We start from the raw sequence: 26,711 nt of genomic DNA, 5'->3' as shown, positions 1-26,711 counted from the left end.
GCTTCATGCTGTGCCCCACACTTATCTGTATACATGTTGTCCTCTCTTCTAGATCATGAGCTCCTGTAGGAAAGAAATATCATTTTATACTTTTCTGTATCCCACTGAGCTTAGGGCCTTGCTCACAGTTGCTTGAGTGGAATGGGAAAATGTATCCAAGTTTTCACCACTTTTGGAAATACAGCCTGTTCTGATGTTGAGACTATCTGTACCTGGCATATGTATATATCTTGATTATAGGGACTGGTTTTTTTTAAGTTGACCTGTATGGACTCATTACAGACAGCTCAAGCATCAGTTTGGCTTCTCCTAAGTTCTGCAGATAAAGAAGGCCATCTCCATATTCATTTTAAGAAATTCCATTATTGGGGCTCCTGGGTGGCTCAGTGGGTTAAAGCCTCTGCCTTCGGCTTGGGTCATGATCCCAGGGTCCTGGGATTGAGCCCCGCATCTGCTCGGCAGAGAGCCTGCTTCCTCCTCTCTCTCTCTCTGCCTGCCTCTCTGCCTACTTGTGATCTCTATCTGTCAAATAAATAAATAAAATATTAAAAAAAAAGGAAAGAAAAAGAAATTCCATTATTGAAAGACTATATATGAAAATTTGTCCTTTTAATCTCTACGGGTAGGCTTGACAATAACACCCAAGTTGGAGATTCCTTAGAAATAACACTGCAGTAGTAACCTCTCCTAAAACTTCCCTATTTTCACTTTCTTTCAACATATGTAACCATATATAAAGCCTTAAATCTGTTCATTGGATAAATTTATCTTTATGCACATGTTATCTATATTATCAAAACTTAAAATGTACAGTCTTTGATCAACAGGATCACTTATAAGAATGTATATCATAGGGGCACCTGGGTGGCTCAGTCAGTTAAGTGTCAGACTCTTGATTTCAGCTCAGGTCATGATCTCGGGGTAGTGGGATCAAGCCCTACGATAGGCTCCATGCTCAGCATGGAGTCTGCTTGTCCCTCTCCCTCTGCTCCTCCCCCTGCTTGTTCTCTCTCTCAAATAAATAAATAAAACCTTTAAAAACAATAAATAAAATAGGGGTGCCTTCGCGGAGCAGTCGGTTAAGCACCCGACTCTTGGTTGAGGCTCGAATCATGATCTCGTCGTCATGAGCTCAAGCCTAGTGTCTAGCTCAGCACTCAGCACAGAGCCTGCTTGAGATTCTCTCTCTCCCTCTGCCTCTCTCACCCATGCTCCTCTCTCTCTCTCTGAAATTAATAAATACATCTTTAAGATAAATAAATTTTAAAAAGTTATAGATCTACAAGCACAGGTGTACAATCATACATAGAGTTACCAACTGAAGCATTACTTTAAAAGCAAATTTAAAAATCAACCATCAATTAGATAATTGATGGAGTGATTAGACAATGGTATACCTGCAGGTGGAATACTATATACTGAAAGAACAGAAATAAAATGTGTAACTTCTAAAGTAAAAAGGAGGCGGCGCCTGGGTGACTCAGGCGGTTAAGCATCTGACTGTTGGTTTGGGCTCAAGTCATGATCCCAGGGTGGTGAGATCCAGCCCAATGTCGGGCTCAGCACTAAGTGTGGAGCCTGCTTAGGATTCTCTCTTCCTCTCTTTGCCTCTACCCACACCCTGCTCACACTCTCTCTCTCAAAAAAAAAAAAAAAAAAAAAAGGAAAATAGAGTCTAAGAAAGGAAAAAGAGAAAATAAGAAAAATCAGATCAAATACTTGACAAACAATAATGTAAAGAAATGATACTCATTGTAAAATATACATGCCTTAAAACTTATTAAAAGATGGTAATTCCAGGCGCCTGGGTGGCTCAGTGGGTTAAAGCCTCTGCCTTCGGCTCAGGTCATGATCCCAGGGTCCTGGGATGGAGTCCCACATCAGGCTCTCTGCTCAGCATGGAGCCTGCCTCCCTTCCTCTCTCTCTGCCTGCCTCCCTGCCTACTTGTGATCTCTGTCTGTTAAATAAATAAATATGGTAATTCCAAGACTCAGTTTTAAAAGAAAATGACAATTTCATGCTATTTGCAAAAGAGACTTGGAACATAATGACCAAAAAAAAAGTTGAAAGTAACAGGACAGAAAACCAAATACCAGGAATATAGTAACCCAAGGTAATAACAGAACGAGATTAAAGAAAAAATAAATTAAGGAAACCAGATTAAAGGGGATGAAATCATTATGAGGGATACAGAGGATCCTTATTTAGTGATAAAAATGTGCTGGCAAGCTAAAAAAACCCAAACCAGAATACATGGTGTTAACCAAAGAGTCTTAAAATATAAGCAAATACTGATTTAATTACAGCAGAAACCATCAAAGCCACAATCATTGCAGGAGCATGGATTTAAGGGAGAAAAAAAGATTCCTCCATGCTTTTTTAAAGAGAAAACCTAACACATAATGACACGAAAAGCTGAAAGAAATGAAAAAATATTTACCATATCCTAAAGAAACCTCATGGAGAAATTTCAGTATCAGAAAAGCAGATTTTAAGACAAGTGGCTCAGAAGTTGACAAGATGATCCCACAATACCCACTCTAATGTTGAAAAAGAAAACTAAGAAAGGACTGATCCTACCAGAACTCTGAATTATTTAAATTCCAATTAGTTAACATCCAATGTAATACTAGTTTCAGGGGTAGAAGTTAGTGATTTCATCACCCAGTGTTACTTTAACACCCAGTGTTACTTCAAGTTAGAAAAGGCTTTCTTGAATTTCTTAGGCACATATAAATCATAAAGGAAAAAATGGATAATTTCGACCACATTAAAAATAGACAACACAAAGTTAAAAGGTAGGCCAGACGAGAGAAGGTATTTACAGTAACAAAAGTTTAACTTTCTTAATATATGAAGAACTCCTGATGAAAGGACCAAAGATCCACTTAAAAAGGGGGGGGGGGGTTATAAACTGGTAACTCACAGAAGAGGAAACCTTCTTGGATAAAAAACAAATGAAAAGATGCTCATTGTCACTATATGGTCAGTATTAAACTGACTAAATGTTAGGATCAGGCATATCTAACCAACCTGAATGTTTGATAATGGTAACTGTTTGTGAGGGAGAGGGGAAAAAGACCCACCACTGTTGATAGGGAGTAAACTGCTACAACTATTGCGGTAATTAATAACATTTAGTAAAGCTGAAGATGTTCCACTTCTAGGTATATACCCTAGAGATACTGTCAAATGTGTACACAAAGAAATATACACAAGAATGTTTTTTGTAGTGCTAAAAAGGGGCACCTAGTTAGCTCAGTTTGTGGAGCATGCAACTCTTGATCTCAGGGTTGTGGGTTTGACCCCATGTTGGGTACAGAGATTACTTGGAAATAAAATCTTTAAAAAAATAAATAAAATAAAATAAAAAATCAAGACCATCCTCAATGGCCAACAACAAGAGAAATTAATTAACTGTGGGATTAATCACACAATAGAATAGTAAACGTTATCAACCAGCTCTGCACATAAACTAGCTCTACACATATCTACATGTTAAATGTGAAAACAAAATGCTGAGTGATAAACTTTAAAAGGATACATATCATGAAATGAATTATGTTTAGTTTAAAACACAGAGGATACTATACCTTGCAAATCATGAAGGGTTAAGGATATGCACAAAAAAGGTGGTAGTTCTTGGAAGGAAATGACAAAAGGGAGATTTTCAACGGATAGGTAGCTTTTTATTTTAAAAGAAGGATCTGAAATAAATAAGGAAAAGGTTAACAATGGTTAAATTTGGGTAGTGACTATATGTCAACATTCTTGGCTGCTAACAGGATCTGCTTTGCCAGTTTAAGCAAAAAACAAATGGCTCACAAATGGCCTCAGGCTTGGCAATCTGGTTATACAACTCCGAAACATGTCATTACAGCAGAGCAGCTGTAGGGGGAGAACTACTGAGCATAGCTCACTGAACCACTGCGGCCTTGAAAGCCACAAGTCATTGCTCCCCTAACAAAATGGATCCCATGAGCCACACTGTCTTCACGGTGTCCCGTCTCAATTTCATACACGTATGTCTAACTGGGGACCTAGGATGCCTGCCTGAGCCCCCAGCTACAAGGAAATTTTGGAAATTATGTTTTACTCTTCCCCTTCTACTACTACTTCTACTCTATGGAGATAAGATCCATAGAGTGGGAAGTTGTCAGAGTGGATGTTCAAGCAGTGCTAGGTATCCAAAAAAGTAGAATAAATATCTCCTCAAACAGGGGTTAAATTATTTTGTTATTTTTCTGTATGGTCAAAATAGTTCATAATTTTTTAAAAATCGAAATATAAATTCACCAAGAGGATGGGAGAGGAAAGTTGCAGCAGAGGAGAATTTCCAAAAGATGGGACCAATAGAACAGTAGAGGATGTCACCATTTAGAATGTATGTAGAGAGAGCCTGTCAGAAGAGACAGCCAACCTGCCCAGATGAGCCTGGAGAAGCTCCGGTGGTAGAAGACAGAAAACAGAAGAAGGGCTAAAAAGAAAGGGATTAAGGGGCGCCTGGGTGGCTCAGTGGGTTGGGCTGCTGCCTTCAGCTCAGGTCATGGTCCCAGGGTCCTGGGATAGAGTCCCGCATCGGGCTCTCTGCTTAGCAGGGAACCTGCTTCCTCCTCTCTCTCTGCCTGCCTCTCTGCCTACTTGTGATCTGTCAGATAAATGAATAAAATATTTTTTAAAAAAAGGGATTAAAACTCTATATACAAACCAGCTGACTTTGACCCCACATCCCATATCAACAAATACAGAAGGGCATGAATCCCAGTATTTTCCTCCAGGAAACTAATGGAAGGATCTCATGAAATAAGTGGGAGCACTATCTGGGAACAATGAGAGCAGTCAGTAAAGAAATCTATGACTAAGACTGAAAAGCTCTTCATTCTAGCATTGAGAAAACCCCCATCATAACTGTCAGTGATATAAGAAGTTCAATTGAAAAGATAAGGATATAAATGAAAAAAAAAAAAAAGAGGAGAGAGGGGAAACACAGGAAACCAATACAGAAGATCCAAAATCTAATAAAAGGTATTAGAGAAACAGAAAAGAAAAATATTTAGAAATAAAAACTTCCTAGAGCTCAAGAGATGTCAAAAAAAAAATTAAAAATCTAGATACAGACATAAAATTTACCACTTTCTAACACCAAGAACATTAAGATCCTAAAAGTATCCAGGGTGTGTACGCATGTGGGTGTATGGCAGGGTGAATGGTATGGAGGAAGGCAGGGTTCCAGAGAATAGCTTATATAAAAAGGAAAAAAATCAGATGAGTATCAAATTTTCATTAGCAACATTGCCAGAAGATACTTGAGTTGCTTTCAAAGTCTTGACAGAAAATTATTTTTCAATCTACAATTCTCTACCAGCCAAACAGCTGACCAAATTTAAGTTTGTAAAACAAAGGTACTTTAGACATGCAACCTCTTAGATGCTTTTTCTCAAGATGTAACTTACTATGGACTCCAGCACAGTGAAAAAGTTAATAAAGCAAAAGGAAGATATGGTCTCTAGGAAGAAGTAGATCCCACCAGGAAAGAAATAAACTCTTCAGAAGAAACCTGTGCACTACACCCAGGAAGAAATTTTTTGGCAAAACAGTTTTAACAGACTGACAAGACTTGCCTCAGTCACAGGAAAGCAGGAACTGTTATTGGGACTGCCATTTGGCAAAACCTTTGGGAGGCTAAGATCTGGTAGCATCTGCCAGTAACTCCATCAGAAATCTATTCCTACAAAGTATTTATATGTGAGGCAGTGCAGAGGATAAGTGAAGTTACCTGGGTCCAAATTCCGGCTTTGCTACTGGCCAGTTCTATGGTCTGTTTCCTCATTTACAAAACAGAAACACTTTCTCAACACATTGTGAGGATTAAATAAGAGATTCCATGTGGAAGGCTTAGCATCATGGCCAGTATATAGCGAATATTCAGTTAATTAGTAAATTCTCAGTTAACCTATCCAGAAAACACTTGCACTTCTGTACAAGAATATTTATTGTACCATTGTTTAAAATGGCAAAAATGGAAACTAGTATGATCTTTCAAGTTTTTAAAATGTTTTTATGTTATCTTTTGTTTTTAAAATGTTTAAAGATTCCATTTGTATTTATACATATATGTTTATACATGTAGAAAAAGGACTGAACAGAGAAAACATGTCAAAGTGTTCTATCTGGGGAGTCAGAGAGGACAGGGTTGTTTCTGCATAAAATTTTTACTGTGAACAGCATAAGTCGTTTTAACCTTTAAAGAAAGTAAAAAGTGTATAATAATAATAGAGGGAAAATAAACATCAGTGTAAGTCTTAGGGAGAAAAAAGATAGTTAATCTTTATTTTTTTAAGATTTATTTATTTATTTTAGAGGGAGTACTCAAAGAGGGGGAGGGGCAGAGCCAGAGTGAGAGAAAGAATCCCAAGCAGACTTCACCCTGAGCATGGTGCCCATATGCTAAGCACTGAATCTGACACAGGGCTCGATCCCATGACCCCAAGATCATGACCTGAGCCAAATCCAAGAGTGGGACACCCAACCGAGCCACCCTGGTGTCCCAATAGTTAGTCTTTATAAGCACACACAAATACTTCACATAAAACTTTTATTTTATTATACATATTTAAATTTTAGGAAGTTATTAGGTCGATGCACTTTCCTCTGTAGGTTTAGTTTGATCTTCAGTTACCTGTAAATACATGAATACTTTACTTTTCTAATAAATAACCACTTTTAGTTTTACCCTTCCCCCACCATTTTAAATCATTCCATAGTCCTTTTCCTATAATAACCCTTGGTCTTTCTCCTTCATTAGTAATTATTATAGAAAGTTAAGCAGAAAAAGAAGAAAACACACAAGGCCAGGTTCCCAATATAAATTATCATGTAAAGTACAACAATTTCATTAAAAATATAATCTGAAGCATATAGCTAGGCTTCTCCAGTCTGTCATTTTATTTTTCAATTACAAAATGAAATCATTCACGTAAGAAAAATACCAGCAATGCTGTAACACAGTATTTTAAATCAACGGATTTTCTTGGGAGGTATAATTCTATTTTAAATATGGTATATTACAGGTTTAGTAGAAAAAGGTATCTGTACATCCACATTTCTATTCTGTGTCACTCAAACACATCAAACAGCTAAACTTGCTCCTCATCACCCCGACACTCACCCCACCTCCAGCATTATTTATCTCTGTGATGGTCTCTACCCAGCTGCCCACACTTGCCATTTGAGAATCCACTGTTCTCTTACGTGCATATTCAACCAACAGTCCTACTAATTCTACCTGAGTGACTCTCACTGCCACACCTGAACTTCAGGATCTCACCACCTTCTATCCCTCTAACAGGACTGCTAGTTTAAGTCACAGCTTTCTTCCATGCTGCCCCAGAGTAAGCTTTTAAACACGAATAGCTGACCCATAGGTTACTGCCTTTTTCAGATTCCCCAGTGACCCCCAATCACTTCCAGGAGGGGGATGCAAATTCTTTAGCATGGAAGACAAGCCCCTCTTCATACGCTATTTCCAAAAGACTTTGTTGGATTCATCACCCACCCTACATGAGACTGTACATTCAGATCCATCTTATATTCGTCCCTCTCTGCATTCCTCCATCTCTCTAGGCATTATCTCCTCTGAGATAACCACCAACCCATCCCCAAGCAAATTATCTGCCAGGCCCACTTTCAGTCATCCTCTAAGCCAACTTAAGCAACACCAATCCCTGGGAAAACCTCCTTAACCAATCCTCCAGCTTAGTCTGGGTCCTTTGCTGTATGCCAGAATTCCACTTGTACACCCAACTGTCAGCTTGCAAGTCTAGTTTCCATTAAGGTAGCCTCCCTGAGGCCAGTAAGTAGGTTTTATTCCTTTCTTTACCTAGAGCTCCTGGCACGTAACACACATTCGACATGCCTGTGCTAGTTGAATCAATGTACCATATGTTTAACCTACTCCCTTTAAACAAAATGGACAGAAGGAAACTGAACCAGAATAAATGTTGCAAAAACAGCTATTTCCTGATTCCTATTACATACTCTAGGTTACTACCCCTACTATTTTTCTACATTTATTATAAACTCATTTCTCCTCTAGTTTCCTAACCTAAAATGATGATTATGGTGAAGGGGATTAAGAGCACACTTATCGTGATGAGCACTGAGTAAATGTATAGAATTGATGAATCATTGTATTGTACACCTGAAACTAATATAACACTGTGTGTTAATTATACTTGAATAATATATATGTATATATATAAATTAAAAATAAATAATAAAATGATCATTGTGACCAAAGAAACAAAATTATTCTATCCATTCAAAAGTACTTTCTTTTCATGAGGAAATTACATGTACTCTTTACACAAGAACATTATGACTAAGTGCCTCAGCAATAAATTCTATCTGTAAATTCATTAATAGAGACTAGGTTTGTACATCATCATAAAAAATAATCAATACTTACCAGGTAACCCATACACCAAAGGTTGGGCTCAAAATTTGCCATGACACATATATAATAAACCCTGAATGGGTTAACAGACTGAATATAAATGTACTTGCAAAAACAACTGAAAAACCATATGAACAGATATATAATCAAGTGGAAATTGTAAGAATGGATATTTGTTCGGAGGTCACTTTGCAAATGGTTCATGAAGACGGTAAGACTTGGATGAGGTACTGAAGAATGAGTAGGATGTATTCATTCACAGAGAGGAAGAGAAAAGGACAGAGTCCAGACAGAAAAAGTGCCATGAACAAACAAACTTGAAAATAAATCTGAGTTAACAATGCTAATATCATATATTTGAAAGTTACTGAGAGTAGATTTTAAAAGTTCTTACCACACACACACAGAATATGTAACTCTGTGAGGTGATGGCAAGGCTAACCTTATTGTGGTAATTAGTTTGCAATACATACATATATCGAATCATTACAATGTACATCTTAAACTTATACAATGCTATATATATATATCAATTATATCTCAGTAAAGCTGGGAAAAAATAAAGTGATATAAGATTGCAAACTAAAAAAAAAAAAAAAAAAAAAAACGAAAAAGAAGAAAAGAAAAAGTTTGATATATGCTTGCAAGCTTGACTAGAGTGGAAAATTAGGGTAACTAGGAAGGGTTCATGAGGCCAAATTACATGGAACAGCTATTCAATAATGTACGTAAAGGACGAGCACTTAGCCTATGAAAGAGTAAATAGGGATAGAATAGGTCAAGAAATACAATCACTCCTACTGGTGAAATCACAATCATCCCTACTGTGTCAGTTTAAAGGCCTGACACAGAATGAACTACAAAACACAAGTACTCAAATACTGTTCTTCAGGACATTTGCACATTTAATATGTCAACCAATAGTCAAGGCACTTTCAAAATATATCTGACAAACTTTAATCTTCCAATGCTCATTAAGTTTACAAAAAAATTATCAAAGACCTAATTAACACCACTGGACCCACTAAGAACTATTACTACTATAGAGCAGCATTCTTATTCTTCTTCAAGTTCTACAGTATCATCTCCATGATATTAACAAATAAAACAGGAGAAATGCCAAATTACAACTATTCTCTTGCCAAGATACTACTGGGGTCACCAACTATAACACTGCTTTAGCTATTGAGACAACTAATTACTTTTTTCTTTTGTTTTCTTTTCTTCTCTTTTTTATTTGTTGTTGTGTTGTTGCTTGATTCCAGTAAAAATTTCTTCATGGAACAGTACTCACTAGCTGTCAAAAACACTTACCATTTTCCGAGATCTTTCCAACAGCTTATTCCATATCGTAAAATGTGCCTTGAAAAGAAAAGATTCACTATGAATTAAATAAAGCAATAAAGTTAAAATAAAAGGAAATGAGTCTTAAGTAGGTTTTAAACAAAACAAATACATAAGAACTCAGGCGGTACTAACGAGCCTAAGCAGTTACAAAAGTAGATTCCGGAGGGGAAAAGGTACTTTACAGGACAGTTGCTATGTTTGGCATGTAAGAACACCAGACATAACACTGAAAATGCCACTCGTCCTCTTTTATCCTTCCTAATCATCACCATCACAGACAACATTCCTTCTAATGGGAAGCAAAACTCTGCCTCATTTTCCCATGAGCTGCAGTTCTTTTCCTAAACATCCATTTTCAACAAACTAGAGGTCATTCTTCAAATCACTAGCAATCACAAGGAGAGGTTCATCAAGAACTGATGGTGACCAGTGTTGACCGATGGTGACACCTTCACACTGAAATGGCAGTTTTAGAGGATTTAGCAAATTACCTTAAAGAGCAAGTAAAAACTAATGGAGACAAAACAATTATAGAACCAATTACTTAATTCTTAAAAATTGTATACAGTTGGGGATTCTCAGAATGCACAGATGAAAACTGTATAAAATGCATTAAGGACTGCATCAATTTTACTAAGTCATTTAAAGCTGATACTGAGGGATACAGGTGGGTCAGTGACTATGTCGCACTCAATGACCTGGTAAAATCTATGATAAAAGATAAAATTACTGTATACACATGTAAGCTTCTGGAGAAAAGAGCAGCATTGTATATTTAAAGGGAAAACCACACCTGACTCCAGCAGAATGAACAGTGGGTGCAGACCCTCTGGTGTGGCTGGAAGACAGTGCATGATGGAGAAAGTGGTATGAGAGGTCAGATAGGCAGACAAGGGCCAGATAATGGTAGGGCTTTGTGAGACAAGGTAAAGGGCTAGGATTTTTTTTTTTTTTTTAAGATTTTATTCATTTCAGACAGAGAAGGAGAGAACACAAGAAGGGGGGAAAGGAGAGGGAGAAGTAGGCTCCCTGCTGAGCTGGAAGCCCGATGCAGGGCTCAATCCCAGGACCTGGAGATCATGACCGGAGCAGAAGGCAGATGCTTAACCATCTGAGCCACCCAGGTGCCCCCAGGGTTGGGATTTTTATAAGAAGCCCCTGAAATGCATAGGGCAAAGGGATTACATGATCTGATTTGTATATGAAAAAAGTCATTCTGAATACTAAGTAAGGAATGTGCTTCAGGGGCCAGAGTGAAAGCAAGGAAGGGGTGAAGAGTAAGACGGGTTGGAAAAGGTGGTGGTAGCAGATGTGATGCTGTGTGACGTAGGGACTCAGGGCATGTTTCAGTGTTAAAAATTTAAGGGTCTTGCTGATGAATGAATGGGATAGAGCATAGATGGGAGGGAAATGGAGAATCAAGGATTACTTCACAGCTAAGTAGATGGTGTCATTTACTGAAATGCAGAAAGCTAGCAAAGGAAACAGGTACGTGGAGAAAAATCGAATGTGTCAAGGACAAATGCTAAAAAGTACAAAATGTTGATGAATGAGATGAAGGATTTAAATGAAAGATATACTATGTTCATAGACTAGAAGATACAATTTAGTAAAGACATCAATTCTCCCCAAATTGATATACAGGTTAAATACAATTCCTATCAAAGTCCCAGTAAGACTTGTCAATACAGAAAGATTATCCTAAAATTAAATGAAAAGGCAAAGAACCTAAAATAATTTAAGCAATTTTTATAAATAATAACAACACAGGATGAATTATTCTACCTGATTTCAAGAACTATTTACTGCTACAGAAATCAAGACCATGATACTGGTAGAAGGACAGACACACAAATCAATGGAACAGAATAGAGAACCCAGAAATAGAACCATAGGCATATGCCCAAATGATTTTAACGAGGTGCAAAAGCAATTTAATGGAGGAAGGAGAGCCTTTTTAATAAATGATGCTGGAGCAATTTGACATGTATAGGCAGGAAAAATGAACCGCAACATAAATCTCAGACATTATATAAAATTTAGCACAAAATGGAACACAGAATTAAATATAAAACTATAAGACTTTTAGGGGGGAAAAAAGAAAGAAAATCATTGGGCTCTAGGTCCAGGTAAAGAATTCTTTGAATTAACACCAAAAACATGATCCATAAACAGAAAAACTGATAAACTAAACTTCATCAAACTAAAAACTTCTGATCTGCCAAACTTCTAATCTTCTGTTAGAAGGATGAAAAGATGTAACTACTGACGGAAAATATATGCAAACTTGTTATATATACATAATGAAAAACTAGTAGTCATAATATACTAGGAAAAAAACTCTCAGAATTCAACAGCAGTAAAAAAAACCTAATTAGAACATAAACAAAAAACATAAACAGACTTTTCACCAAAAAAGATATACAGATGGCAAATAAATGCATGAAAAGATGTTCAACACAATTAGCCAACAGGAAAATGCAAATTAAAGCTACAGTATAAAATCACTACGAGCCTATCATAATGGCTAAAAACAGTGACAAATGCTGGCAATGATCAAAAAACTGATTACTCACACATTGTTGATAGAAATGGTAAAATGGTACAGTCACTCTGGAAATCAGTTTGATAGTTTCTTAAAAACTAAGTATAGGGGCACCTGGGTGGCTCAGTGGGTTAAAGCCTCTGCCTTTGGCTCAGGTCATGATCCCAGGGTCCTAGGATCGAGCCCCGCATCGGCCTCTCTGCTCAGCAGGGAGCCTGCTTCCTCCTCTCTCTCTCTGCCTCTGCCTACTTGTGATCTCTATCTGTCAAATAAACAAATAGAATCTTTAAATGTTAAAAAAAAAAAAAAAACTAAGTATATGCCTACCATATGACCCAGCAATTGCACTCATGGGCATTTATCCCAGAGAAACAAGAATACATATTCACAAAAACCTATACACAAATGTTCATAGCAGCTTTATCCATAATAGCCAAAAAACTATAAAAAAAAAACAAATATCCTTTAACAGGTGAATGGTTAAACAATACACAGTAGGTCTATACCACAGAATACTATACAGCAATAAAAAAGAACCAACTACACAACAATCTTGATGAATCCTTAGAGAATTATGCTGAGAAAAAAAAGCCAATCCCCAAAGATTACATAATATATTATTCCATTCATGATATTCCTGAAACGAAAATTTGTAGGAGGAGAGAGCAGACTAATAGTGGCCAGAGGTGAGGAAGTAGAGGTGGGGCAGAGAAGAGTGGGTATGCCTATAAAGGGCCAACAGGAGAGAGCCCTGTAAAGAAACTGTACTATATCCTCATTATATCAATGACCATACTCTGGCTGTGAAACTGTACTATAGTTTTGCAAGATGTTATCATTGGGAAAACTATTATTTCTTATAACTACATATGAACCTACACAGATTTTGAATTATCTCAAAATCCAAAGTTGAATTTAAAAAAAAAGCATTAACAAGGAGTGGGAATATGGAAAATAACAGACTCTGGGTCATAAATAGATTAGGAAAATTAAGGAGAAAAGTCTGCCAAACCTAAACCCAAAAGACATTCCAGAAGGCCTTACCAATATGCACTCCAGTAATCTTCAGTGCACCCTCCTTCCCTATACTAACTCGAAAAATTAAAATTACTATCCCAGTTTGATTCAATTTTTTCAACTAGTATTTCTTCTGTGAATGATGAGTTTACATTCCAGGGAACATTGTTTTTATCATAAACCTGAATTTACAAAGTATTAGTGTCACACAACTTAATGAAAATTAAAATGTATGTCCTTAAAATTGGTATAAAATCAAGACCAGAATCCCACCCACCCCCAAACTGGACGATCTGAAACTTTAAGCTTTACTTACTCTTAAGTGTACGGGTAAAGACAGACCCTGGAATCTTCGTACAAGACTCAACGGGGTGGCTTGAAGATTATGAACTGCCGACACTTCATACTGGAAACAAATACTTGTTCTTGGGATAAGAGGACCCTCACTCACATCAATGAAGTCACCAAACCTGATTTGATTTTAAAAACAAACACATTAAACCTCAAAATGAAACCATTTACAGTAGTTTGGAAAAAATCTATTTATTCTCTTTGGGACAATGCCCCCAAGTCAAGATCATTTCATGTGGGTCAATTCACTCTCTACTGCTCCTGACACAATAATCTCAAGTGAAGAGGCTAAAACTATGAAAATTAAAGTCAAGTGAACCCTGTTCTTCATTAGCACTGATAAAATTTTATAGAGATTTTTAAGACCACTGAATGCATCGTGATATCGAGTAAATACAATTTCTAAAACTGATCATCTACAACCTTGTAACAACTCATCGTAATAGAGTTAGGAACTCAATGTATACAACAGATTGTCCGAAGAGCAGCTTTGTAGAAAATAATTAACTCTGAGTCAAGAAAACATGAGGCTGAGAAAAAAAGATATAGGTCATAAAGTCAATTCTGCATACGCATTATGCATTATCTTACCTCCCTCATCCCTGTATCAGACAGCACATTCCTATTTTACTTACTTATATGTAACGTAAGTAGTAATTAGTCAGTATTGACATTTGTGAATACACATGAATTATGTTCAATTCGTAGCAATGAATATTTTGCCCAATTTCAAAATTAACTTTTGAAAATCACATTTTTAAATAATGGTTTTCAACTCTTGAAACGCTGAAATAAAAATAACAAACAATAGAATGAGGAACAGAAACCAGAACTGCTCCTGAAGATAATTTAAATCATCCAGTTACCACCCTACAAAAACAATGAACAAAGCAACAGAAAATAAGATAATGAAAATAACAAATTTGAGTACAAATTCATCTTTTGCAGTCATACACCACATTGGGTAACGACAATAAAGCTACATCTTCCTATAAATTAGCATGACAGACAATTTATTTTTACTTACCTGTGTAGTTTAACTATTCTCTCAGGGTTCTGAGATGCCTTCTCTTCTATGAAATCCATTTTGTACCTAAAAAGCGGCAAAGAAAAAAAAATTTTTACTTCTAAATATACAACATTTTTAAAGGACCCCTCCCTTTTCTCTTCCTCTTTAGCCATAGTTTTTGAAAGAGGGGTTTACACTTGGAGCCTCCCCTTCACGCCTCACGTCCTTCAGTCTGGCCACAGCCTCACAACTCCACCAAACTCCATCTCTCCAAGTGCTCTTTTCCTCTGGCTTCCGCGACACTCCCTACCGCTTATCTATTATTTTAACTCTCTGGCCACTCTTCCCCTTCTCCACTCTCCAGTGGACCTGTCCTACAGCCCCTTTTCACTAAGCATCCTCCCTGGGCTAGCTCCTTAACATGCACAGCTCTAATCCCACTTCTGTTTCCCTCCTTCCACAGTTCAGCTTTTAATCCACATCCCTCTTATGAGCCCTGAACTACATATCTAAGACCCTCCTGAACATCTATTAGACTGTTTCACAAGCACCTTACACTCTGCAATTCTCAAACAGAGCAAAAATTTACTCCTTCTTTTCCTGCCACATGTATTCTTACTCCTGAGTTTCGTAGCTTAGTAAATGATACCACCGACCACCCACACGTCTAAGTGAAAACCTTCAGAGATTTCCTTGATTCCTGCTTCTCCTGCCACACCCTCTCCATCCAATTCATTGCCAAGTCATGTCAATTCTACTGCCTAAATGTTTCTCAAATCTACCCAATCCTGTCACTACAGCTAATAGCAGAGATGGAACTGCACAACCCAGGTTCAAATCATAATTTTACCACTATTAAGGGCCCTCTTTACCCCAGAGCTAAATGAGTATTAGATGGGTGTATGGCAAAGTTGGGAAGCATGAGTTGACGTGAAAACATCTACTTACTGCCATACCCCTTCTGCCAAAGCCCCCCATACATTATGAAGGGAGCCAGTTCCCTTAATATTTGTCCCTCTTGACCCACCTCTAAGAGATGCACCTGTCCCCTGGGAGTCAAAGCCATGTAAGGCTCCCCCTACAGCAGAAGGTCTAATCACTGACCTACCTTAACCATCCAAAATTCTCTGTCCCCTCAAACTTGCCCCCAAACCATCCCTAAACCTCCTTCCACACATTCAACTAACTTTTCTACAAGCCCTCCTAGACTTGGAAAGTGGAGTGGAGGGAATGGGAAATCTCGTGGAATGAACATCTAGAGTACACTATGGTGGCTATGGAGCACTTAATGTAATTAGCCCTAACTGAAATGTGCCTTAAGAGTAAACTAGTAAACTAGAGTGGGGAGCCTGGGTGGCTCAGTGGGTTAGGCCTCTACTTTCAGCTTGGGTTGTGATCTCGGGGTCCTGGGATTGAGCCCTGCATCGGGCTCTCTGCAAGGCGGGGAGCCTGCTTCCCCCCATCTCTCTGCCTGCCTCTCTGCCTACTTGTGATCTCTCTCTCTGTCAAATAAATAAACAAAATCTTTTTTAAAAAAAAAAGTAAACTACATGAGATTCTGAAGACTTAGCATGAAAAACTGTAAAGTATCACCAATTTTGTAATATTGATCACATGCTGAATTAACATTTTAGATATATTGTTTAAATAAAATGTATTACTAAAATTAACTTCACCTTTTGACTTGTTTAATGTAGCTACTAGAAAATTTAGTTATATAGATGGCTTACATTATATCTCCACTGGACAGCACAACCCTAGAATTGTAGCACAGTTAGTGTCTTGATATGTTCTAATAATATAAGGAATTTTCTTGTAGAATCAATGATGCTTTGGGTCTACAGAACTACCTGCAGTCTAGTTCAGTTAAACTAGTATGTTCCTACTGCTTTCTTAGTACACTGGTTCCAGGATATGCAAAATATTATAAACCATCCCTATGCAAACTTACATCTCATTTTATAAATACCTAAAGAAATTCCAACCCATAACCTTGAATGATTTGCAGGGGTATATTCTGTCTTAAGAATCTAGTATCTATGTCATCTTTTTGCAATGAAGATTTCCCTAATTGGTTCTAATTTCAATTAGATTAATATTAAAACATAGTCTATGTTGTTACAATTAGTAGAAGAAGCTAAAGTATAAGTTTTCTGAGTGAGAAAGGGGACCGAGGACCCAGGGAGGATTTAAAATGTTGGCAAAGAAAATCCACCAGATGAATAATTCTGGTGCAGAAGACTAAGATCTGGCTGTGTGAATGTTTTATTCTGATGTTAGCTCCCTCCAGAGCACTGGCATTCTCTATCTCACCCCTGTCATTTAAAGAGTAGGAGGGTGAGAAGGAAAGGCTGCCAAGTGAACAAAATGATACAGTTCCGCGTATGCTATCACTTCATGATGAAAGGAAAAAGGGGAAACACACTGCAATGCTGCTATGAAGTGAAGGACTTCTCTGGTCAAAGAAACAGAGAAGTAAGACAAACAGAATTATCAAAGTGTGGGGAGGTCTTTTCTCTGTGAAATAAGTAATGAGATGAATCAAAGTCAATAGGCTGGTACAGAAAAAGAGATCTGAGAGCTAAAAATAAGTGTCTCATACACATCAGATACAGAGATTCTTAAGAGCTGAATTTTCTTCATTGCATATAACTTCAGGAGGTTGAATCTCACTTCCAAGGGAGCCAACACTTACTTGTTGCGCTGAAATATTTCTAATGCCACTTTTGCTTCCACTTCCAGAGCTTCAAATGGAAGATCTTTATAAATTAAAGTGTGAGCATCTTTCGTGAAGGAACGTAGGTTCTCCTTCAAAATGAAAGTATTAACTTTTTGTAACAATTGACTTAAAAGCATTTCTCCATAAGGCAGATAAAACTGTATGCTAAATATTATAAATCCAACTAAAAGAAAAAGCAAAAGCAAGTTTGTTAGGAGTTATTAATTTATAACAATTAGGTATTCAGACCATAAATTTAACTATGAAACTTGTAATTTACTTGTAATTAAGATATTGGCCTATACTAATTATTAAAGATAATCCTACAAAGAAATCTTAATAAACATTTCATTCAAATTATACAACCCTTACAGTTTATTAAAACATGATGCAATTAAAAATGCTAATAAAAAGATATAAAAATGTGCTTACATTTTAAGTAAAACTAAGCTTTTTTAAATGAACAGGGAAATTATTGTTTGTCATTCAGAACATTTTACCAGGAAATATAATGTCATCATTGGCTCTGCCCAAAATATAGCATACATTTAATATAAAAATTCACGTTGAGTAAAAAGTCACTTTTATGCAATTAAAATGATTGATTAATACACATTAACAATATTTATGACACTTTTAATAAAAGCTGTAATTGAGTTTTCATATTATAAATCATTACTAATACAGAAAAGACCAAGCACTGTTACGCAAGTAATTTTTGTAATAAAATTCTTTCCATAAACTTCCTATTAGATTTTTTTGCATGAAATGACTCTTCTCCATTCTTAAAGGGACAATTTATAACAAATCCACATTCATGATTTTATACAACTGTTACTTGAATGTAACTCTCCACCACTTTTTCTAAGTGATCCACCCAACCCCATGGTGCCTGTAATTAGTACATTTCTTTTTTATTTAAAGTTTTACATTTAAAAAAAGGAAAAGAAGGCAGCAAGTTTCATACATAATGAGAACTCTTAATCTCATTAGCTTTTACTTAACCCCCCAACAAGTGAGAATCCTTTCTTAAATTTGAGGGCATATCTGAAAGAGAAATTATACTGACACAAGTTCAGAGATCGTGAAGAAAGAGTTCCAATCCCTTCCCTGCACCCCCTGCACCCCCCCACCTTTCTTTCTACATCTCTTCCCTCTCCCCTCTCTCCCCTTCTCTCTTTGTTCCCTCCTATTTCCCTCTGCTGTCCTTCTTGATATTAACCAATTTGAGCAGGATTATACAAGAAATAACTTCCAAAGCCAGAATTACTAATTACTAGACACAAAAAACACCAAAATTTTGCAATAAGGAACTACAATATTTCACTAAATCTAAAATATACCACTAAGGAAAAAACACTACCAATTATAAGATGCTATGTACTGTAAGATATATTTTTTTCCAGAAATGTTAAAATGTGAAAAAAATGTACACAGTAACATTGATAAAATGGTATGGTACATCACCTTTCCTTTCCTGATCTCCAGACTTCCATGTGTAGGACATACAGTTTTGCTTAAGAATCAAGTATTTGCCTCTTCTCCCCAGTGATAACTGAATTTCTAGGCTTGACAATTTAAAGTCATCAGTATACTCTCCTTACAGGGCATCTGATCGAAATCATCTTTGTTAGCCATGTGCTACTCAGTTGCCAGACCAACAAGGACAACACTCATTACACAATCAGATCATTCACCAATTGTCTAGTTTGTTGCTATCTGAGTTAGCTTTGTCAAAGTCTGATTCTTAATTCACTCTATCCTCTACCCTCTATCCCTCCTTTCAGGGTAACCTTTGTGTATAGGGAGATCTCACAGCATGCAACAGGCTAAAATCGTTTAGGGCAGTGGTTTTCAAATTGTGCTCGGGTGATTCAAGAAAGTAAGGCTCCAAGCTTCCCACCACCACATCAACCAAGATGGTTAACCTTCTCTATTTTATATTCTGGGCATCTTGAAAACCACTATTTTAAGAAACAGAATGAACAGTACCAGGAAGAAAGTACTTCAAGTAGGACACAAAGCTTCCACACAACTGACCACATTGTGAATACCCCCTTCATCTGCCTCTATCTTAAATTCATTGAAAAAGCCAACAACACAGGTAGGGAGGTAGGTAAGTAGGGTCTTTTAAATTAAATATTCTCAACATGCAATATCATTCAACAATTTAGGACTCATTCTAACAACAAAAGGCACAGATTCTAAAATTAATATTCCAAACACTATACTTACTTTTGTTGGCATCCACTCATCAAGTCTCTTATCCAGAACTACATCATAGCAGAAGGCTCCACAGATTACTGTAAATCCAACCAAAATGAAAGGCAAAGTCAAATCTGTTATAGTAGAGTGACTTATTGGGAACAAATGAATATTTAGACCATAAAATGAAGGGCCAACAATCTCTCTGAACTCTACAAATTATAAAACTGTAACCATTATCCCAGCTCTTGCCAGAGTTCTACCAACTTTGCCCCACCCAAAAAACTAATTCACCTTTTGTTAACCCAAAATCACTAGTATGTTTTTTGTTTTTTGCTTTTTGGTTTTTTTTTTAAGATTTATTTGTTCGACAGACAGAGATCGCAAGTAGGCAGAGAGGCAGGCAGAGAGAGAGGAGGAAGCAGGCTCCCTGCTAAGCAGAGAGCCCGATGCGGGGCTCGATCCCAGGACCCTGGGATCATGACCTGAGCTGAAGACAGAGGCTTTAACCCACTAAGCCACCCAGGCGCCCCCACTAGTATGTTTTTAAACATTCATGTCTCCTTCCAGAATAGTATCACTACAGAGATTTCAAATAGTAACTAGACATAAAAATTCCAAAAGAATAAAATATTTAATATGTAGGTGAATGACTAAATGGACATAAAATGCTGAATTTTTTGTGTTCTAAACTTCCTTATTTTTGTTGTTTTGCCCTTCTTAGAATCATTCATTGAACTTTTTAAATATTTTTGGTATATATACTTCTATATATTTTTTTAAATTACAAATGTGATCCTACTGCACATACTGATGCAAAATCCTAGTTTCACCAAAATTACAAAGAGTGTGAACTCTTCATTCTTCCCAAAATGGTTCCTCTCCAGAGTAATAGATGTTTCTGGTGAAATAGTGCCACCTAAACATAGCTTTCTCCAGAAATCAATTTATATTCTCATTTCCTCTTCCTCCACACATTTGATTTAGAAATGTATGCTTCAAGGGGGGGAAACAAACACCGAGACAATGTAATTACATGAAATTCATATTCAAAAGAAACATTCTCCTCAAATTCCATTATGTAATAACTGACCTCCATTAATTAAATAAGACGTTTTGTTACCCATTATAAATGGAATATATGTATGATAGTAGTATATATTACATAAAATTAGACATAAGCTAAAAAAAAAAAGAAAGCATCTCTATAAAATATCAAAAATAGGTATCAAACCACTGAAGAATTACAAAAATATGCATGTGTGTGTGTACATTACCAGGAACTTCTGGAGCTCTGACCAAACTGACCACATATTCATCTTTGAATGCCCTCTCTATCACACAGCCCATCATCATGGCACAAGAACGCCAATAAGCCTAGAAAAATAAAATACATACAAACATAATACATACTAAGATTCATTAACATTTCTTCAGTATTAAAATTTAAGTTAACTTTTGACTTAGGAACTCTTTCTCTGTCCATCCTCAGCATGTAGCAATAGGGAACATCAGGCCATGACATTACCTCCCCCAAGCAACAGGCACAAAAGAATGAAGCACCAACTTGTGTTGTTAGCAATGTTTCTGTGCCAGATATCATGCACTATGTTATTCAAACAATACACAGTTTTACTATCTGGTAGCAACTTTATGTTTAACCCAAGATAAAGGTAACTTGTTAACAAACTTGTGCTAAAGTAAAAAAAAAAAAAAAAAAGTATTAATATAAACCTGTTTATACCATATATAATAGCGAGGAAAAACTCAACTTTTAAGAATTTATGACTCCTACGCTCTACCTAACATCACACGGCACATCACTCAAGTTATTTGTATTTACAGCAAAGCAATCTATTAACTCGGCTTTCATTTTACCAGCACATTTGACCCATGGACATGCTTAATGTGGGTATCCATGCAATGACTGATCAGAGTCATAAACAGAAACTCAAGTCCCACACCAGACCTGCCCATACTACATCCCATACTGGCACCTATAACTGGGCAACTGACCTTCATAAGCACTTCTCGCCTGAGGACTAAAAAAATGGGCTCACTTGGTTGTGTGCAGCAGAAACTGCTCCAGGATTTATTCTACAGAACCACATACCATACATTAAAAATAACAAATCCAGGCTTTGAAGGCAAGTAGCAAAATGTACCTCATCTATCCTACTTAAATGTTTTTAATGTCTGTTGAACTCCGGAGTCAGAACACCTAGATTAAAATTCAAGCACCACAATCTCCTAAACTGGTAAATTTGGTCAAGCTACTGAACCTCTCTTTGCTTCAGTTTACTTATCTGGAAAACAGGAATAATAGTACCCATTTTTATGGGATTTTTATGAAGAGTAAATGAGTTAATACCTATAAATCAACTAAGATAGTGCCTGATACATAATTAATATGTGATGTGAGCTATTATTATGTCTATCATTTTCTTAAGTGTTTCATTTCAACATGTACTTATTGAATACCTACTGTATGTAAGTCAAGAACTAGGTCCAGCAGAGGACATAATCCCTGTCTTCACAGAGCCAAGAATCCAACGCATTCAACGGTTCATATTGCAAGGCAATATTAAAATATTATATCTAGAGAAATTTATCCAAGTGCTATGAAGCCCTAAAGAAAAGAGGGATTCGTTCTGACAAGAAGAAACTGACAACATCCCAAAGAGCAGGTAGCATTTTAATTGAACTATAAAAGAGAAATAGGATTTTAACAGGGAGGAAAGAAAATACCCAGAGTTAAAGAAGAACATCAGCAAAAGCCAGGAGGCTAAACCATTAGTGACCAAGTCCCTTAGTATGACCAGAGCAAAGAGGAAGTGGAAAGCTGCCATGAAAGTAAGCTCAAAAGCCAGGCTGGCATCAGATCACGCACAGGGCTTGGAAAGGAAGGGGAGTAACTTTCACGTCACTCCTGAAAGTAACCAGGTAGGAAAAAAGTGACACAATCCTTAGTCATGTCTCTTAATGAAACTCTTACATGGCTACTCAGGAAGACTTTAGAATTAAAAATGGGGGCAGGAGGCAGAGTTAAAAAGTTACTGAAATAATCCAACAATGATCAAAGGCTGAATTCAAGCAGTATTGGGAATGAAATATAGAGATTGATCAATAAATGTCAGTGCAGCAAAGATATGAATGTAAAGACAAGTTAAATAGTTTTTCTCACACCAAAATACAAAGAAAGGATGCCAAGTTCAAGGATTTTTTGAACTGTGGAAATGCCTAATCTAACAAGAAAAACATTGGTTATCTAGTACATTACATTTGACCTTGGCCACATTTGCACATTTAAAGGTCTGTAGCAAATGTATTTTAATTTAAAAAAAAAGAAGAAGAAGAAAACTAGGGGGGAAAAAAGAACACAGAGGCAGAAATACCTTATTCACTTCTCCTGGATCACGGTCTTTGAAAGTAAGAAATTCAATTTCACAGGACTTGGTCAAAGGTTTATACATGTCCCAAGGCTGTCCGTCCACAAGAGCCAGAATGGACTTCCTGCAGTACCACTCACTTAAATCTAGGGATTTAAAACAGATTGAAGGTCTAAGTCTAACAAAACCCAAAGTGAAAAGTTACATGTTTAAGTGCTCCATTAAGAAATAAAACAACAGAAAAGCAAAATTCTGCAATGACTTCCTTCAGGGGAAAAAAAGTCTTACAACTTACATCTGTAACTAATAAAAAAATATTCAACACATCCAATATATTCTTACTAACAAAACTGCCCGAACTATTTACAAAAATCATTAAGGCTAAGTCTAATTTCAAATTAATCTGTCAATTATTAAGTAGTAAAACAATTTTCCAAGAGCTACACTTAAATATTAAGAGAGAAGCATCATGGATATATTTGGATATGTGCCCATATAACTTAAAAGAGAAAATATCTGAATATATAGCCAGAGTAAATCTGGTCTAAATGGGTTTGGGTCTTGCTTCCAAACCACCTCTTACTTCCTTAACATGGCCTGTTCAAGTTAAATACCAGTAACAGTTTTTAATTATCAGTATGAATTCACATATAAGCCAATCATCTCTGGCCTGTTCTTTGACCAGAAGGCAAGTGCAACTCCAACCCTGGTTAAATGTTTTTCAAGTACACAGCTTCTCACAGAAGGGGTCAAGCTCCTGGTACAGGGTCTAAGTTCCATACAGAGGGGATCAGGTCTGGTTTTGTTCACTCACTCGTATATGCAGAACCTAGCACCATGCCTGTAGCATAGTAAGTACTCAAAAGTATACTGGGTGATGTCAGAAGGTATGAATGACAAGCAAGCATCAGTGCAGGAGTCGTGCTGAGGGTGCTCACAGGATTCATCTCTACGTGTGAAACGTACAAAGCTCCTTAAGGACCTGTACTTTGTCTTAACCTCCTCTGTAATGCTAATGCCTGTCACACAGCAAAGGTCCAGGAAATGTTCACAAAACAAGTAAACAATGATCATAAGTACTAATTCAGGTGCCCAAGCAAAGGAAGATCCAGAGTAATACGCTAGCTTAAGCTTTTAACTAAAATTGTTTATTACTTAAATGAAATCATTACTGAGTTTTCCAAAAGTTTAAACAATGCAGCTAGTCATATATATGAGCAAGCATGCTGGTGTACAGATCTATTTTGAAAGCTTTCTAAATTTCAACTGGTAAATTTCAATTTACCAGTTCTATCAAAGGTACTTTAAAAGCATTTTGATGGGGGTGCCTGGGTGGCTCAGTCATTAAGTGCCTGTCTCCCGCTCAGGGCATGATCCCAGGGTCCTAGGATAAAGCCCCACATCGGGTTCCCTAGGCACTGGACTCCCCGCTCAGCAGGAAGCCTGCTTCTCCCTCTCCCACTCCCCCTGTTCGTGCTCCCTCTCTCGATGTGTCTCTCTCTGTTAATAACTAAGTGAAATCTTTAAAAATTAAAAATTAAAATAAAAGCATTTTGATCACAAATAATCTATAAAGAGGCCCTATACCTTTCCTGTACACACTGAATCACACAGAGGGCACAGTTATCTCCTTTAAAATATGAACACAACGCATAATTTGACCCTCATCACATTCACCCCATGCATATTTCCACTGACACATTTACTATGTAGACACAGGACTGTGAAAACATAGTATGAACAAAAACGTAACACACAAGGAGGCAAGTGGTAAGCAGGTAAGACTGAAAGTAGGCCATAAAGAGCTAGAAAGGAAAAGGCGGCCAAAAGAGCAGGTCATCCGAGGCCAGGGCAGTCCCTCTACCCCAAATTTCCTTGATGAGAGCCCCACAGTGACCGCTCCCATCACCCCAGGGTGCTGTCTAAAAAGGGCAAGCACACTAGTAACACCTCTGCCTCCTCACGCCTGAAACCGTTAACAGCACCCCAAACCCAGCCGGATTCAAGCGCGTCCGGGGACCACCTGTGCGTGACAGGGCTGGCGTTTCTAGACCCACGCGACTCTAAAGAGCTAAAGACAGCGAACAGAGAGTAAGATGCTCGATAAAGGAGAACGTCTCCAAGTTTAGGGAGCAACCACCGAGTCTCGCCTCCTCGGAACCATTCTTCCGCACAGCTTATGTAACACCGTCAAAACTGGATACTGGTTCGCTACTTACGCATAGCACAATTGTAAGGAGTAGAAATGTTTTTATTCATCACAAAAATTGTGCCAGGGTCGGTTTTCCCAACGTGTTTAACTTCGATCTTCTCAGTGCGAGGAGTTAATGATAACTGCCTGTTCTTCTCTTTATTAAAGAGATCATTCTGCATTTCTATCAGTTCTGTCGGTGACAGGCGAGAAGCTGGCGATGTTGCGATCGACCCTGGGTGGAAGTGACAAGAAATGTCAACAGTGAACGAATGCGTAACGCACCGGGGATAGCCCACCCCGCACCACCCTCCTACTGGAAGGGGAGGCCACGCGATTTTAAACCGCCGTTTGCCAAAATGCGCTCAGAGATCAACTTGAACCGCTTTCCAGTGTTAATGATTAAAACGCCAACGGAAGAAATCCGCAGCTCGCCCAGACCCCCCACCCTCCAACTTATCCCTTTCCCCACCAGATGTGCACTGCCCACCGGTTTTCCAAACTGTGCTTTACAGTGAGAGACCAAAAGTAACCAGGAAGTAGAGTCCAAGTCAGACCAGTCACTGGGAAGGGGAGCCAAGCTGTCGCTTTGGAAGACCTTGGGGACAAGAAAGCTCCGGAGAACTGGAGCTCCCTCGCCAAAACGATCAATACCGGAGCGGGAAATGCTGAGCTTATTTTCCAAACCCTAAATGACAGCGGATGTGACAAAGCCAGTACGAGTACTCCAATGGGAGAACGAGCACATGTTCGCGCCGGGACGCGGGGTCCTTCCCAGAGGGGCCCGAGCTCCTCCCGCGCTCTCTGCGCCCCGAGGTCGGGACCCTCAGGCCGGGAGGCGGCGGGGGCCGCCACAGCCGGGACCTAAAGCTCCACCTCCGTCCTCATCCCCGTGGGACCTCCCAGGACCCGCCTCAGGCCCCATCTGAGCAGACAATCCCTCAAGCCTCGCTTTTCGTCCCCACGGACGCTGACACTCACTCCAGCCAGCCCCGCCACAGGGGGCGGCCCGCCAGAGGCGCAGCCTCCGGATCCCCACGGCCATTGCCTCCTCCTCTGCGGTAAGAATCGCCTCGCGCGGGTCCTCTTCTGCACCCCCTCCCCGGAAACTCTAAGCACGCACCCTGCGTTCCGTAGACCAGATTAGTTCCGATCCCCCACGCTCGGGCCGCGGGCCGCCGCTAGGGGGCGCGTTTGCGCCTCGCTGAAGATCAGTGCCGGGAGAGCGGCGTCCGGAGCTGGGGTACGTTCCAGGGGCGCGTAGCGGGGCACGTCCGCTAACCCCGGGGGCTCTGTCGGGAAACATCCTCCCTCTTTGGAGTCGCGCAGTCTGACTGGCTCCCTCACCCGCCTGCCTCCGCGAGTTCGAGCCCAGAGAGCTGGACGAAACCCTGGCCTCCCGCAAAGAATATTTCTGGGGAGGAAAAACCGGGGAAAGACGACTTCCGTGGTCAGCCCGGCCGGTCACGCTGATGACAGCTC

General features: G+C 38.4%; 1 protein-coding gene across 2 annotated transcripts; it reads right to left on the bottom strand.

The window, feature by feature from the left end:
* Positions 1 to 3,594: 3,594 nt before the first annotated feature.
* MRPL39 (mitochondrial ribosomal protein L39) lies at positions 3,595 to 26,394 on the bottom strand. Of its 2 annotated transcripts, none has more exons than XM_080796966.1 (10): positions 26,211 to 26,313; positions 25,258 to 25,464; positions 23,045 to 23,184; positions 20,927 to 21,026; positions 19,680 to 19,747; positions 17,421 to 17,533; positions 14,744 to 14,809; positions 13,682 to 13,835; positions 9,771 to 9,818; positions 3,595 to 3,708 (listed from the first exon to the last, which is right to left on the bottom strand). In XM_080796966.1, exons 1-10 carry the CDS (start codon positions 26,272 to 26,274, stop codon positions 3,691 to 3,693), a joined length of 978 nt encoding a protein of 325 aa, XP_080653092.1. In that variant the 5' UTR covers positions 26,275 to 26,313; the 3' UTR covers positions 3,595 to 3,690. The 2 variants fall into 2 exon arrangements, with proteins under 2 accessions (XP_080653092.1, XP_080653091.1); XM_080796965.1 differs by lacking the exon at positions 3,595 to 3,708 and adding an exon at positions 6,299 to 6,680 and having other exon boundaries at positions 26,211 to 26,394.
* Between the last annotated feature and the right edge of the window lie 317 nt (positions 26,395 to 26,711).

Source organism: Martes martes, assembly GCF_963455335.1.
Source record: "Martes martes genome assembly, chromosome: 1".
Taxonomy (NCBI): Eukaryota; Metazoa; Chordata; class Mammalia; order Carnivora; family Mustelidae; genus Martes; species Martes martes.
The sequence above is the reverse complement of the archived record's forward strand: the minus strand, read 5'-3'. Positions and strand labels throughout refer to the sequence as shown.

Coding starts and splice junctions, on each gene's coding strand:
- MRPL39 (XM_080796965.1), bottom strand. CDS start 26,274: ATGGCCGTGGGGATCCGGAGGCTGCGCCTCTGGCGGGCCGCCCCCTGT. Junction 21,027..23,044: donor ATCCAGGAGAAGTGAATAAG/GTATTTCTGCCT, acceptor TTATTTTTCTAG/GCTTATTGGCGTTCTTGTGC. Junction 6,681..9,770: donor TGGAAAGATCTCGGAAAATG/GTAAGTGTTTTT, acceptor ATGTATTTACAG/GTAACTGAAGATCAAACTAA.